General features: G+C 36.6%; 1 protein-coding gene across 1 annotated transcript; it reads left to right on the top strand.

The window, feature by feature from the left end:
* Positions 1–320: 320 nt before the first annotated feature.
* LOC124153243 lies at positions 321–6,201 on the top strand. The gene is made up of 3 exons (XM_046526342.1): positions 321–462; positions 737–868; positions 2,654–6,201. The coding sequence occupies exons 1-3, from the start codon at positions 321–323 to the stop codon at positions 6,199–6,201; spliced, it is 3,822 nt and encodes a 1,273-aa protein (XP_046382298.1).
* The last annotated feature ends 9,942 nt before the right edge of the window (positions 6,202–16,143 follow it).

The raw sequence follows: 16,143 nt of genomic DNA, 5'->3' as shown, positions 1-16,143 counted from the left end.
TTGTTTTTGTTGTTGAAAATGTTGCTGTTGTTGTTGTTGTTGAAAATGTGGCTTTTGCTGTTTTTGAAAATGGTGCTGTTGTTAAAAATGTTGCTGTTGGTAAAAATGTTGATGTTGTTGTAAATGTTGCTGTTCTAGAAAATATGCTGTTGTTGCAATAGTTTCTGTAGATGAAAGTGTTGCCGTTGATGAAAATGTTGCTGTTGTTGAAAATGCTGCTGTTGATGAAAATGTTGCTGTTGATGAAAATGTTGCTGTTGATGAAAATGGTACTGTTGATGAAAATGTTGCTGTTAATGAAAATGTTGCTGTTGTTGAAAATGCTGCTTGTTGGCGACGGCAGCACTTTCACCACGGCTAGGCCCGCTCGCCAGCTTGGCTGTGTCGCTTATGCTGAAGTTGGAGGCGAGTCTCGCGCCAGCCGCACGAGTTCACCGGTGGCAGGCAGTCGGAAGCAAGACAGTCAGTCGCAGTCATTTCGCAGTCGGTCGCAGTGGTCGCAGTCGTGCGGCAGTCGTGCCCCAGCCGGGGGAATGGAACTCACCACAGAACTGTACTTGTGGAATTAAAGATTCTTTCATTCTGAACTCGGTGCTTATGCATTTCTTATTCGCAACAATTTGTTGGTCCTTCGGGCCGGATCCATTGGCCGCATGTTAATGTCATACGTTTCGTAGTCACGTTTAGTGCGACTAGAATCAATTCGCAAATTTTTCATCACTTCGCATATCAACAGCTGATTTCATCGCATCACGTTCATACCTTCGGTCAACGAGCTTCGAGCAGCTAGAGCAGTCATTTGCATCGAATACTCATCACCAATATCAACTTCAAGCTGGTTTCATTCAACGACGTTGGCACGCAGTTTGTGAGTTGAAAGGTCTCCTCGTTTCGGTAAGCAGTGAGTGCTTCCCTCTTATTATCTCGTTAATTCCTCAATGGTTTTTCCTACCACTGTTACCCAACCTAATAACCCAATAAGGCATATGCTTTCGTTGTAAATGAACTTTGGGGGCAGTAGTGAGATCACCTGTATGAACAAGTTACTGTCAACTGCCGTCATATGTCGTTCAAATGGAAAAATTAAGGGAATTGACTTATAAACGTGGTCAGATTAAGGCTAAGCTGACCAGATTTAAGAATTTCTTAGATACCAGTTCGGTAGACGTGGATCTTATGCAATTAAAGGTACGCTACGAGAAATTGGAGGAAATTTGGCAAGCATTTGAAGCCGTACAGTCAGAAATTGAACTTTTTCAAGAGGATACCTCTACTGAAACTAATGAAAGAGACTTGTTTGAGGAGTTATACTATGAATTGTCTGCTCGCGCACAGTCCGTTCTTCTTGATTCTCAACGTGAAGGAAATGCTGGCAAGTTAAATTCCCAACGGTTAACTGATCAAGTCAAATTGCCAGTCATCAATTTACCATCCTTTTCGGGAAATTACGATGAATGGATGAATTTCTATGATACTTTTCGTAGTCTAATACATGATAACGAAGCACTCCCGAGTATTCAAAAATTTCATTATCATCGTTCAGCCTTGAGCGGAGAAGCATTTCAAGTTTTGGCATCATTGAACGTGTCAGCTGAGAACTATAAAATCGCATGGGATCTTCTGACGCAACGCTACGAAAACAAGAGGTACTTAATAAGCAGGCATGTGAAGGCTCTCTTTGACATGACAAGAGTTGAAAGGGAGTCATCATTTTCTTTACGAAAATTACTTGATGAAACTAATAAAAATATCACAGCTCTTACGGCTTTAGGTCAACCAACGCACAGTTGGAATGCGATCATTTTGCATTTAGTTACCAGTAAATTAGATGCAGTAACGTACAAGGATTGGGAATCCACACTTTTCGGTAATGAATTGCCTGACGGTGACGCACTGATAAATTTCTTACAGCATAGATGCCAAATTTTAGAAACGGTTGACGTCCAGCGTGGGACTAAGACACCTTTAGCATCGTTCAATAAGAACAAACGGAGCTCATATGCAGCGCATGTTTCAATTAATTTAAAATGCAAACTTTGTTGCAAGACTCACCAGTTGTATCAATGCAAATCATTTTTGAACAAATCAGTTCCAGATAGACTTGCTGATGCCAAACGATTAAATTTATGCATTAATTGTTTGAAATCAGGTCATCATATTAAGGATTGCACGTCAAGCTCATGTAGGACTTGCAATCAAAGGCACAATACGCTTCTTCACCTCTCTCGTCAACCATCATCAGGAAACAGTGATGTTCAAGATGAAGAGTTAGTCACAAAATCTCAGCCACTGACCACATCATCTCAATCAGAATCGTCTTTATCATGCTTAACCCATTCTCAAGAGAAGCAGAAAACAATACTTTTGTCGACTGCTGTTGTTTGGATCTATGATTTTCAAGGAGAAAAACATCTTTTCAGGGTTCTACTTGATTCAGGATCACAAGCGAACTTCATTTCGGAACGAATGGCACAATTCTTGCAATTGAAACGAAAAAGGGGTTATTCATCAGTGAGTGGTATTTCAGGTTCGGAAACAAAGGTTTATCACATAGTTAATGCAACACTGTCATCCAGAATTGGTGGATACAATGTATCTTTGGATTTCTTGGTATTACCCAAAATTTCACGAGATATTCCCTATCTTCACATAGATATATCAAGGTTGCAGCTACCATCGGACATTCAACTTGCCGATCCAGATTTTCACCGCCCCCAGAGAGTGGACGGATTGCTTGGTGCAGAAGTCTTCTGGGAATTGCTGTGTCCAGGAGAATTCAAGGCTCATCCAACCATACCAACACTTCGGAATTCAACATTGGGCTGGATATTTGGAGGAAGAATCAACAGCAAAGAGGTAATTAATGAAACCCACAGCTACACCAGTTCATTCATCACCATTAATGAACAATTACAACAGTTTTGGCAATTAGAAGAATGTCCTACAATGCAACAAGTTCATTCACCAGAGCAGTTAGAATGTGAAGAACACTTTGTCAACAATTTCAAGCGAGATAAAGAAGGGAGATTCATTCTAAAATTGCCCTTAAAGGAATCTGTTACACAGTTAGGTGAATCAAGAGACATTGCAATTAGGAGATTCCTGTTGCTGGAGCGTAGATTACAGAGGGATAGAAATTATCGTGCTGCATACATAGCATTCATGGATGACTACGAGAAACAACTTCACATGGAAGTCATACCAGATCCAGAGAGTAAGGGAATCACATACTACATTCCACATCATGCTGTCATTAAACCCAGTAGCTCAACAACCAAGCTAAGAGTGGTTTTTGATGGTTCCTGTCCATCATCATCTGGTGTATCACTAAATGATGTCCTGATGATGGGACCTTTGGTCCAAGATGATATTTTTTCCATTTTGAGCAGATTTAGACTGCACCGTTATGCAATAACTGCAGATATTAAACAAATGTATCGCCAAATTAAGATAGATGATGATGACACAAATTTACAGCGGATTATTTGGAGGTCTACTTCAGATTCCCCATTGTTAACTTACCGGCTAAAAACCGTAACTTATGGTACATCATCTGCACCATACTTAGCCACTCGGTGCCTTCGGCAGTTAGCCTACGAGGAAGCAAGGGAGTTTCCTCAAGCATCAGCCATTGCATTGAAGGATTTTTATGTAGATGATTTAATAACCGGGGCTGACACCTTTGAAGAGGCATTGGAGATAAATCAACAAATGATTAGTATGTTCAATCGTGGTGTATTTCAGATTAGAAAATGGTGCACAAATAATGTAACATTGTTATCAAGAATCCCTGAATCTCTTAGAGAAATAAATTATCATGTGCATTCAGATGGTGACTTCACAGTGAAGAGCTTAGGTTTAGTTTGGAAACCAGTTCAGGATATTTTTTGTTTTATTGTAAGGCCAATTATTCGACAATTTCCATTCACCCGACGCTCAGTGCTTTCAGACATAGCACACCTGTTTGATCCTTTGGGATTTATAGGACCTGTTATTATTAAGGCTAAGATATTTCTTCAAAGGCTATGGGAACTCAAAGGTGATTGGGATGATCCTCTTCCAGCAACATATCATGCTGCTTGGTGCCAATTCAGGGAAGAGTTACCATTGCTGGAGAAACTTAAGGTGCCTCGCTGGGTGGATTTTGCAAATTCAAGGAAAGGATCAATGGTTGACCTACATGGTTTCTGTGATGCTTCTGAAGGGGGATATGGAGCATGTGTATACATCAGAACTTCCTCTAAAACTGGTTATAACGTACATTTACTGTGCTCCAAGTCCAAGGTTTCCCCCTTGAAGAAGATATCAATACCACGTCTGGAATTACTGGCGGCTAAGTTATTATCCAAACTGATTTACTCTGTTTCAAGGGCTTGTAATTTCGAGGGAAAATTTTCACTGTGGTCTGATTCACAGATTGTATTAACTTGGCTATCTGGTCCTTCATATCAATGGAAAACTTTTGTTGCTAATAGGGTAACTGAAATCAATGAGCTAACAAAGGAATGTGTTTGGAGGCATGTCCGAAGTAATGAAAATCCTGCAGACCATGTATCAAGAGGTTTATCACCTCAAGAAATTCTGACAAATGACACTTGGTGGAATGGTCCCCCATGGTTATCGTTACAGGAGGATGCCTGGCCTGCAGCTACAATTTTGGTGTCACCATCTATTCCTGAACAACGGAAGAAGACAACAGTCTTCTTAGTCACTTGCAAGGAGTTTGATCTGCTGCATAGATATTCATCGCTAGACAAGCTACTAAGAATTACAGCATATTGTTTAAGATTTTTTCATAATTCGTCAAGGTCATCAGTTAGATTCACTGGTTCTTTGTCCGCACAAGAGGTCAATCAAGCCATGTTGCAGTTAATTAAGGTGGTGCAAAGACAGATGTTTGCACAGGAGTTTAGAGAATTATCTAATGATGGAGAAGTGGGAAGAAGATCGAGACTCAGAACACTCAGCCCATTTCTTGACACCAATATGATAATCAGAGTTGGTGGCAGAATCAAGGCTTCTGAAGAATCCTATGATACCAAACATCCAATTGTCTTGCCCGGTAATGATTACTTGTCGAAACTGATCGCGATGAAAGAGCACCTCAAGCATTTACATTGTGCACCTCAAGCGCTGTTGTCATCACTTCGATTAAATTTTTGGCCTTTAAATGGAAGAACTCTCGCTCTAAAGGTGGTTCACCAATGTCTTAAATGTTTCAGATGCAATCCTAAGGTTGGTGAACAGAAAATGGGAAATCTTCCTAAGGAGAGAGTTCAACCCAGTCGTCCTTTCCTGAACACTGGAATTGACTACCGTGGTCCTGTCCACATTAGAAGTCGTAATGGTAGAGGCAGTACTACATTGAAGGCATATATTGCTGTTTTTGTTTGCTTTGCGACAAAGGCAATTCATCTCGAACTAGTTGGTAACCTGACTTCTGAATCATTTATTGGATGTTTGAGGAGGTTCATGGCTCGACGGGGAAAATGTGCCAATTTGTACTCTGACAATGCTACTAATTTCAAGGGTGCACACAAGGAGTTGCACAAATTGTTTACTTCAGCTTCTCATGAGGCTAAACTCAACAAATTCTTAATTGAAGACAACATTAAATGGCATTTCATACCTCCCAGAAGTCCACATTTCGGAGGTCTTTGGGAGGCAGGAGTTAAATCTGTAAAATTCCACTTAATGCGTATATTAGGCGAGGCTCATCTCACCTATGAAGAAATGTATACTTGTCTTACATTAATCGAAGCATGCCTCAATTCTCGTCCTTTGTGTCCTTTATCATGTGACCCAAATGACCTTAACCCATTAACCCCAAGTCATTTCCTAATTGGTACTGCACTCACTGCTGCTGCTGATTCTGACCTTAGAGAAGTGCCACTAAACAGACTTTCTAGGTGGCAATACGTTCAGCAGCTGCATCAGCATTTTTGGGGCAGGTGGTCCAAGGAGTACTTAACCGGTCTTCAGCAGCGGACATTGTGGATAAAGAAGAAACCAAATCTAAGTCCAGGGGATTTGGTGATGCTGAAGGAGGAAAATCTTCCTCCTTTGAAGTGGAACTTGGGCCGAGTCATCGAAGTATATCCCGGAGAGGATGGACTAGTTCGAGTGGCTTCTGTGAAAACTGCTTGCGGCGTTTGGAAAAGAGCAATATCCAAACTGTGTCCCCTTCCCATTGAAGAGTAATTTCTTGTTGTAGTTTTTTTCTTTCATTTATTGACAGTGTTATTTATATTTTCAGTCGCCATACTTCTAATTCGCTCAGCTTGAATCAAGAGTTGCAGAATTTCTTTGAAACGATGCTTTCAAGGCGGGGGGGATGTTGGCGACGGCAGCACTTTCACCACGGCTAGGCCGGCTCGCCAGCTTGGCTGTGTGGCTTATGCTGAAGTTGGAGGCGAGTCTCGCGCCAGCCGCACGAGTTCACCAGTGGCAGGCAGTCGGAAGCAAGACAGTCAGTCGCAGTCATTTCGCAGTCGGTCGCAGTGGTCAAAGTCGTGAGGCAGTCGTGCCCCAGCCGGGGGAATGGAACTCACCACAAAACTGTACTTGTGGAATTAAAGATTCTTTCATTCTGAACTCGGTGCTTATGCATTTCTTATTCGCAGCACTGCTGTTGATGAAAATGTTGCTGTTGATGAAAATGTTGCTGTTGATGAAATGTTGCTGTTGTTGAAAATGTTGCTGTTGATGAAAAGGTTACTTATGTTGAAAATTTTGCAGTTTTTGAAAAGGTTGCTGTTGTTGAAAATGTTGCTTTTGTGTTAAATATTGCTGTTGTTGAAAATATTGCTGTTGTTGAAAATGTGTCTGTTGGTAAAATGTAGCTGGCTTTGAAAATGTTGCTGTCGTTGAAAATGTTGCTGTTGTTGAAAATGTTGGTATTGTTGAAAATTTTGCTGTTGTTGTTGATGAAAATGTTGCTGTTGTTGTTGTTGAAAATGTTGCTGTTGTTGTTGTTGAAAATGTTCTCATGTTGAAAATGTTGCTGTTGTTTAAAACGTTGCTTTTTTTGAAAATGATGCTGTTGTTGAAAATATTGCTGTTGTTGAAAATGTTGCTGTTGTTGAAAATATTGCTGTTGTTGAAAATGTTGCTGTTGTTGAAAATGTTGCTGTTGTTGAAAATGTTGCTGTTGTTGAAAATTTTGCTGTTGTTGTTGTTGAAAATGTTGCTATTGTCGTTGTTGAAAATGTTGCTAATGTTGTTGTTGGAAATGTTGCTGTTGTTGAAAATGTTGCTGGTGTTGAAAATGTTGCTGTTTATGAAAATGTTGCTGATATTGAAAATGTTGCTGTTGTTAAAAATGTGTGTTGCTGAAAATGTGTCTCTTGTTAAAAATATTGCTGTTTGAAAATGTTGCAGTTGATGAAAATGTTGGTGTTGATGAAAATGTTTCTGTTAATGAAAGGTTGTTTTTGACGAAGATGTTGCTGTTTATGAAAATGTTACGGTTGTTAAAATGTTGCTGTTGATTAAAATGTTGCTTTAGTTGAAAACGATGCTGTTGTTGAAAATGTTTCTGTTATGTAAAATGATGCTGTTTTTAATAATGCTGCTGTTGTTGAAAATGTTGCCGTTGTTGAAAATGTTACTGTTGTTGAAAATGTTGCAGTTTTCGTTGTTGAAAATTTTGCTGCATTTGTTGATGAAAATTTTGCTGTTGTTGTTTTCGAAAATTTTTCTTTTGTTGTTGTTGAGAAATTGCTGTTGTGTATAATGTTTCTGTTGTTGAAATGGTTGCTGTTGTTGAAAATGTTGCTGTATAATAATGTTGCTGTTGTAGAAAATTTTGCTGTTGTTGAAAACATTGCTGTTGTTGAAAATGTTGCAGTTGTTGAAAATGTTGGTGATGCTGAAATTTTGCTGTTGTTGTTGTTGTTGTTGAAAATGTTGCTGTTGTTGTTGTTCAAAATTTTGCTGTTGAAGTTGTTGAAAATGTTGCTGTTGCTGAAAATGTTGCTGTTGTTGAAAATTTTGCTGTTAGTGAAAATGTTGCTGATGTTTAAAATGTTGCTATTGTTGAAAATGTTGCTGTTGTTGAAAAGGTTGCCGTTAATAAAAATAATGCTTGTATATAAAAATGTTGCTGTTGTTTAAAATGTTGCTGTTGTCGAAAATGTTGCTGTTGTCGAAAATGTTGCTTTTGTCGAAAATGTTGCTGATGTCGAAAATGTTGCTGTTGTCGAAAATGATGCTGTTGTTGAAAATAATGCTGTTGTTGAAAATTTTGCTGTTGTTGAAAATGTTGCCGTTGTGGAACATATTGCTGTTGTTGAAAATGTTGCGATTGTTGAAAATGTTGCCCTTGTTGAAAATATTGCTGTTGTTGAAAAAAATGCTGTTGCTAAAAGGATGATGTTGTTGATAATGTTGCTGATGTATAAATTGTTGCTGTTGATGGAAATGTTGTTGTTGATGAAAATGTTGCTGTTGATAGAAATGTTGTTGTTGTTGAAAGTATTGCTTTTGCTTAAAATGTTGCTGTAATTGAAAATGTTGCTGTTGATGAAAATGTTGCTGTTGATGAAAATGTTGCTGTTGACGAAAATGTTACTGTTGATGAAAATGTTGCTGTTGTTGAAAATGTTGCTGTTGATGAAAATTTTCTGATGTTGAAAATGTTGCTGTTGTTGAAAATGTTGTTGTTGTTTAAAATGTTGCTGTTGTTGAAAATGTTGCTGTTGTTGAAAATTTTGCTGTTGTTGAAAATGTTGCTTTTGTTGAAAATGTAGCTATTGTTGTTGTTGAAAATGTTGCTGTAGTTGTTGTTGAAAATGTTGCTTTTGTTGTTGTTGAAAATGTTGCAGTTGTTGTTGTTGAAAGGGTTGCTGTTGTTTTTGTTGAAAATGTTGCTGTTGTTGTTGTCGAAAATGTTGCTGTAATTGCTCTCGAAAATGTTGCTGTTGTTGTTGTTGTTTAAAATGTTGATGTTGTAGTTTAAAATGTTGCTGTTGTTGTTGAAAATGTTGCAATTGTTGTTGTTATTGTTGTTTAAAATGTTGCTGTTGTGTTTGATGTTGTTGAAAATTTTGCTGTTGTCTAAAATGTTGCTGTTGTTTAAAATGTTGCTGTTGTTGAAATAGTTGCTGTTGATGAAAGTGTTGCTGTTGATGAATATGTTACTGTTGTGAAAATGCTGCTGTTGATGAAAATGTTGCTGTTGATGAAAATGTTGCTGTTGATGAAAATGTTGCTGTTGATGAAAATGTTGCTTTTGTTGAAAATGCTGCTGTTGATGAAAATGTTGCTGTTGATGAAAATAATGCTGTTGATGAAAATATTGATGTTGTTGTAAATGCTGTTGTTGATGAAAATGTTGCTGTTGATGAAAATGTTGCTGTTAATGAAAATTTTGCTGTTGATGAAAATGTTGTTGTTGATGAAAATGTTGATGTTGATGAAATCGTTTCTGTTGTTGAAAATGTTGCTGTTGTTGAAAATATTTCTTCTGTTCAAAATGTTGCTGTTGTTGAAAATGTTGCTGTTATTGAAAATGTTGCTGTTGTTGAAAATGTTGCTGTTGATGAAAGTGTTTGTATTGTTGATTTTGTTTCTGTTGAAGAAAATGTTGCTGTTGACGAAAATGTTGCTGTTGTTGAAAATGTTACTGTTGATTAAAATTTTCTGATGCTGAAATTGTTGCTGATGTTAAAAATGTTACTGTTGTTGAAAATGTTGCTGTTGTTTAAAATGTTGCTGTTTTTTAAAATGTTGCAGTTGTTGAAATTTTGCTGTTGTTTGAAAATGTTGCTGTTATTGAAAATGTAGCTGTTGTTGTTGTTGAAAATGTTGCTGTTGTTTTTGTTTTTGTTGTTGAAAATGTTGCTGTTGTTGTTGTTGTTGATGAGAATAAGCCTTTTGCTGTTTTTGAAAATGGTGCTGTTGTTAAAAATATTGCTGTTGGTAAAAATGTTGATGTTGTTGAAAATGTGTGTTGCTGAAAATGTGTCTGTTGTCAAAAATATTGCTGTTTGAAAATGTTGCTGTTGATGAAAATGTTGGTGTTGATGAAAATGTTGCTGTTGTTGAAAATGTTGCTGTGTTTGAAAATTTTGCTGTTGTTGTTGTTGAAAATGTTGTATTGTCGTTGTTGAAAATGTTGCTAATGTTGTTGTTGGAAATGTTGCTGTTGTTGAAAATGTTGCTGGTGTTGAAAATGTTGCTGTTTATGAAAATATTGCTGTTTGAAAATGTTGCTGTTGATGAAAATGTTGGTGTTGATGAAAATGTTTCTGTTGATGATAAGGTTTTTTTTGACGAAAATGTTGCTGTTTATGAAAATGTTGCTGTTGATTAAAATGTTGCTTTAGTTGAAAACGATGCTGTTGTTGAAAAAGTTTCTGTAGTGTAAAATGATGCTATTTTTAATAATGTTGCTGTTGTTGAAAATGTTGTAGTTGTTGAAAATGTTACTGTTGTTGAAAATGTTGTAGTTTTCGTTGTTGAAAATATTGCTGTATTTGTTGATAAAAATTTTGCTGTTGTTGTTTTCGAAAATTTTTCTTTTGTTGTTGTTGAAAAATTGCTGTTGTGTATAATGTTTCTGTTGTTGAAAATGTTGCTGTTGTTGAAAATGTTGCTGTATAATAATGTTGCTGTTGTTGAAAATGTTGCTGTTGTTTAAAATATTGCTGTTGTTGAAAATGTTGCAGTTGTTGAAAATGTTGGTGATGATGAAAATGTTGCTGTTGTTGTTGTTGTTGAAAATGTTGCTGTTGTTGTGGTTCAAAATTTTGCTGTTGAAGTTGTTGAAAATGTTGCTGTTGTTGAAAATGTTGCTGTTGTTGAAAATTTTGCTGTTATTGAAAATGTTGCTGATGTTTAAAATGTTGCTATTGTTGAAAATGTTGCTGTTGTTGAAAATGTTGCCGTTGATAAAAATGTTACCTGTATATAAAAATGTTGCTGTTGGTGAAAATGCTGCTGTTGTCGAAAATGTTGCTGTTGTTGAAAATATTGCTGTTGTTGAAAATGTTGCTGTTGTTGAAAATATTGCTGTTGTTGAAAATGTTGCTGTTGTTGAAAATTTAGCTGTTGTTGTTGTTGAAGATGTTGATATTGTCGTTGTTGAAAATGTTGCTAATGTTGTTGTTGAAAATGTTGCAGTTGTTGTTGTTGAAAGGGTTGCTGTTGTTTTTGTTGAAAATGTTGCTGTTGTTGTTGTCGAAAATGTTGCTGTAATTGCTGTCGAAAATGTTGCTGTTGTTGTTGTTGTTTAAAATGTTGATTTTGTTGTAGTTTAAAATGTTGCTGTTGTTGTTGAAAATGTTTCTGTTGTTGTTGTTATTGTTGTTTAAAATGTTGCTGTTGTGTTTGATGTTGTTGAAAATGTTGCTGTTGTCTAAAATGTTGCTGTTGTTTAAAATGTTGCTGTTGTTGAAATAGTTGCTGTTGATGAAAGTGTTGCTGTTGATGAAAATGTTACTGTTTTTGAAAATGCTGCTGTTGATGAAAATGTTGCTGTTGATGAAAATGTTGCTGTTGATGAAAATGTTGCTTTTGTTGAAAATGCTGCTGTTGATGAAAATGTTGCTGTTGATGAAAATAATGCTGTTGATGAAAATATTGCTGTTGATGTAAATGCTGTTTGTGATGAAAATGTTGCTGTTGATGAAAATGTTGCTGTTAATGAAAATTTTGCTGTTGATGAAAATGTTGTTGTTGATGAAAATGTTGATGTTGATGAAATCGTTTCTGTTGTTGAAAATGTTGCTGTTGTTGAAAATATTTCTTCTGTTCAAAATGTTGCTGTTGTTGAAAATGTTGCTGTTATTGAAAATGTTGCTGTTGTTGAAAATGTTGCTGTTGATGAAAGTGTTTGTATTGTTGATTTTGTTTCTGTTGAAGAAAATGTTGCTGTTGATGAAAATGTTGCTGTTGTTAAAATGTTACTGTTGATAAAAATTTTCTGATGCTGAAATTGTTGCTGATGTTAAAAATGTTACTGTTGTTGAAAATGTTGCTGTTGTTTAAAATGTTGCTGTTGTTGAAAATGTTGCAGTTGTTGAAATTTTGCTGTTGTTTGAAAATGTTGCTGTTATTGAAAATGTAGCTTTTGTTGTTGTTGAAAATGTTGCTGTTGTTTTTGTTTTTGTTGTTGAAAATGTTGCTGTTGTTGTTGAGAATAAGCCCGTTGCTGTTTTTGAAAATGGTGCTGTTGTTAAAAATATTGCTGTTGGTAAAAATGTTGATGTTGTTGAAAATGTGTGTTGCTGAAAATGTGTCTGTTGTCAAAAATATTGCTGTTTGAAAATGTTGCTGTTGATGAAAATGTTGGTGTTGATGAAAATGTTGCTGTTGTTGAAAATGTTGCTGTTGTTGAAAATTTTGCTGTTGTTGTTGTTGAAAATGTTATATTGTCGTTGTTGAAAATGTTGCTAATGTTGTTGTTGGAAATGTTGCTGTTGTTGAAAATGTTGCTGGTGTTGAAAATGTTGCTGTTTATGAAAATATTGCTGTTTGAAAATGTTGCTGTTGATGAAAATGTTGGTGTTGATGAAAATGTTTCTGTTGATGATAAGGTTGTTTTTGACGAAAATGTTGCTGTTTATGAAAATGTTGCTGTTGATTAAAATGTTGCTTTAGTTGAAAACGATGCTGTTGTTGAAAAAGTTTCTGTAGTGTAAAATGATGCTATTTTTAATAATGTTGCTGTTGTTGAAAATGTTGTAGTTGTTGAAAATGTTACTGTTGTTGAAAATGTTGCAGTTTTCGTTGTTGAAAATATTGCTGTATTTGTTTGATGAAAATTTTGCTGTTGTTGTTTTCGAAAATTTTTTTTGTTGTTGTTGAAAAATTGCTGTTGTGTATAATGTTGCTGTTGTTGAAAATGTTGCTGTTGTTGAAAATGTTGCTGTACAATAATGTTGCTGTTGTTGAAAATGTTGCTGTTGTTGAAAATATTGCTGTTGTTGAAAATGTTGCAGTTGTTGAAAATGTTGGTGATGATGAAAATGTTGCTGTTGTTGTTGTTGTTGAAAATGTTGCTGTTGTTGTGGTTCAAAATTTTGCTGTTGAAAATGTTGAAAATGTTGCTGTTGTTGAAAATATTGCTGTTGTTGAAAATTTTGCTGTTAGTGAAAATGTTGCTGATGTTTAAAATGTTGCTATTGTTGAAAATGTTGCTGTTGTTGAAAATGTTGCCGTTGATAAAAATGTTACCTGTATATAAAAATGTTGCTGTTGTTAAAAATGCTGCTGTTGTCGAAAATGTTGCTGTTGTTGAAAATATTGATGTTGTTGAGAATGTTGCTGTTGTTGAAAATATTGCTGTTTTTTAAAATGTTGCTTTTGTTGAAAATGTTATTGTTGTTGAAAATGTTGCTGTTGTTGAAAATTTTGCTGTTGTTGTTGTTGAAGATGTTGCTATTACCATTGTTGAAAATGTTGCTAATGTTGTTGTTGGAAACGTTGCTTTTGTTGAAAATGTTGCTGGTGTTGAAAATGTTGCTGTTTATGAAAATGTTGCTGATATTGAAAATGTTGCTGTTGTTAAAAATGTGTGTTGCTGAAAATGTGTCTCTTGTTAAAAATATTGCGGTTTGAAAATGTTGCAGTTGATGAAAATGTTGGTGTTGATGAAAATGTTTCTGTTAATGAAAGGTTGTTTTTGACGAAAATGTTGCTGTTTATGAAAATGTTGCGGTTGTTAAAATGTTGCTGTTGATTAAAATGTTGCTTTAGTTGAAAACGATGCTGTTGTTGAAAATTTTTCTGTTATGTAAAATGATGCTGTTTTTAATAATGTTGCTGTTGTTGAAAATGTTGCCGTTGTTGAAAATGTTACTGTTGTTGAAAATGTTGCAGTTTTCGTTGTTGAAAATTTTGCTGCATTTGTTGATGAAAATTTTGCTGTTGTTGTTTTCGAAAATTTTTCTTTTGTTGTTGTTGAGAAATTGCTGTTGTGTATAATGTTTCTGTTGTTGAAAGTGTTGCTGTTGTTGAAAATGTTGCTGTATAATAATGTTGCTGTTGTTGAAAATTTTGCTGTTGTTGAAAACATTGCTGTTGTTGAAATTGTTGCAGTTGTTGAAAATTTTGGTGATGCTGAAATTTTGCTGTTGTTGTTGTTGTTGAAAATGTTGCTGTTGTTGTTGTTCAAAATTTTGCTGTTGAAGTTGTTGAAAATGTTGCTGTTGCTGAAAATGTTGCTGTTTTTGAATATTTTGCTGTTAGTGAAAATGTTGCTGATGTTTAAAATGTTGCTATTGTTGAAAATGTTGCTGTTGTTGAAAAGGTTGCCGTTAATAAAAATAATGCCTGTATATAAAAATGTTGCTGTTGTTGAAAATGCTGCTGTTGTCGAAAATGTTGCTGTTGTCGAAAATGTTGCTTTTGTCGAAAATGTTGCTGATGTCGAAAATGTTGCTGTTGTCGAAAATGATGCTGTTGTTGAAAATAATGCTGTTGTTAAAAATTTTGCTGTTGTTGAAAATTTTGCCGTTGTGGAACATATTGCTGTTGTTGAAAATGTTGCGGTTGTTGAAAATGTTGCCCTTGTTGAAAAAATTGCTGTTGTTGAAAAAAATGCTGTTGCTAAAAGGTTGATGTTGTTGATAATGTTGCTGTTGATTTAATTGTTGCTGTTGATGGAAATGTTGTTGTTGATGAAAATGTTGCTGTTGATGAAAATGTTGTTGTTGTTTAAAGTATTGCTTTTGCTTAAAATGTTGCTGTAATTGAAAATGTTGCTGTTGATGAAAATGTTGCTGTTTATGAAAATGTTGCTGTTGCCTTTCAAAAAAAAATTGCTGTTGATGAAAATGTTGCTGTTGTTGAAAATGTTGCTGTTGATGAAAATTTTCTGATGTTGAAAATGTTGCTGTTGTTGAAAATGTTGTTGTTGTTTAAAATGTTGCTGTTGTTGAAAATGTTGCTGTTGTTGAAAATTTTGCTGTTGTTGAAAATGTTGCTTTTGTTGAAAATTTTTTTTTTTTTTTTTATTATTATTATTATTCTATGGGCGGTTTTTTTAAAAGGTTTTAAAAGTTTTCCATCGTCACCTTGTTTTATTTCTCAATAAAATCATCATTTTCAATCATTATTCTTTTTTTGCATATCTTCTCCGCCTTTGCACTCTCTGAAGGGGAGGGCCGCGCACAGGGGAGGTCCGCCGAAGGGGCTGGTTACCGCAACCTTGGACCCCATCCCTCCGCGCATGTGGCCTCTCCTTCCGAGTGGTTAATGCCTCCGTGTGGTTCCGCCCTTGTTACTTCATTCTTTCTTCTCTATGGCGCCATCTTCACTTTTAAAATTGTGTCCCCTGACTCCGTTTCTTCCACTTCAGAAAGGACACCGCTCTGACACCACAAGTCAATAAAAGATTTTGTGTCGCCCTTGCATTTATGATATATATACTCCCTCCTGATTCTTCTTTCGATTCCTTTTTTTAAGTACTCGGCGTATGTTTTTTGAGCCGACCTTTCACCTTTTTCTGTTGCTGTAAAACAATGATATATGCTTGCCTTTGTTTCGGCTATAATGAAGTTTGCCAGTAAATCTCGCTTAGTATAGCCGCCCCTTTCAGGAGGTCTCCCCCTGTGTAATTCCAGTGCGCTCCTCACCCTGCAGCCCGTGACTCCTTTTATCCACTCCTTTGCTGTCCGCCATACCTCTCCGGCCTGTCTGCAGTCGTAGAGGATGTGCCAGGCCGTGGCCTGGCTTCCGGGGCATGCTCTGCACACTGAGTTTTCTCGCAATCCCGACCGCGACAGGAAAACGGCGTCTGCCAGGCGATCATGTGCCAGTCTCCAAGACACCTCCCCCTCCCTCCCCAGGACTGGCGCCGTCCAGAAGGCTTTCCAGCACGTAGACTCTCCCCATATGCCGTCCTTGTAGGGCCACTTCTCTTTGTTTTTTTTGGCAACGATTTCTCGGTAAATATCGCTTTTGTGTATGGGAAACGTTCGCGTTCGCTTCGACAGCTCGCTCCGGAAACCGAAGGGGAGAGATTCCTCCGTCGGGGGCCAAGATGTGGGGAGAGGTCCTCCGTTTTCCCCGGACCTCACGTCCATTGTGTCGAGGGCGCTTTTCACTGAGGAGTAGAAACCGTTCCTCTTAGGCCTGGTCTCGAGGAAGTAGGAAACGAAGATTTTCCACGGTTGAACTTCACCTGTGACGTACCGT

This window comes from Ischnura elegans, chromosome 2, assembly GCF_921293095.1.
Source record: "Ischnura elegans chromosome 2, ioIscEleg1.1, whole genome shotgun sequence".
NCBI lineage: Eukaryota > Metazoa > Arthropoda > Insecta > Odonata > Coenagrionidae > Ischnura > Ischnura elegans.
The sequence above is the reverse complement of the archived record's forward strand: the minus strand, read 5'-3'. Positions and strand labels throughout refer to the sequence as shown.

Coding starts and splice junctions, on each gene's coding strand:
- LOC124153243 (XM_046526342.1), top strand. CDS start 321: ATGCTGCTTGTTGGCGACGGCAGCACTTTCACCACGGCTAGGCCCGCT. Junction 463..736: donor AGGCAGTCGGAAGCAAGACA/GTCAGTCGCAGT, acceptor GCATATCAACAG/CTGATTTCATCGCATCACGT. Junction 869..2,653: donor ACGACGTTGGCACGCAGTTT/GTGAGTTGAAAG, acceptor ATCTTCACATAG/ATATATCAAGGTTGCAGCTA.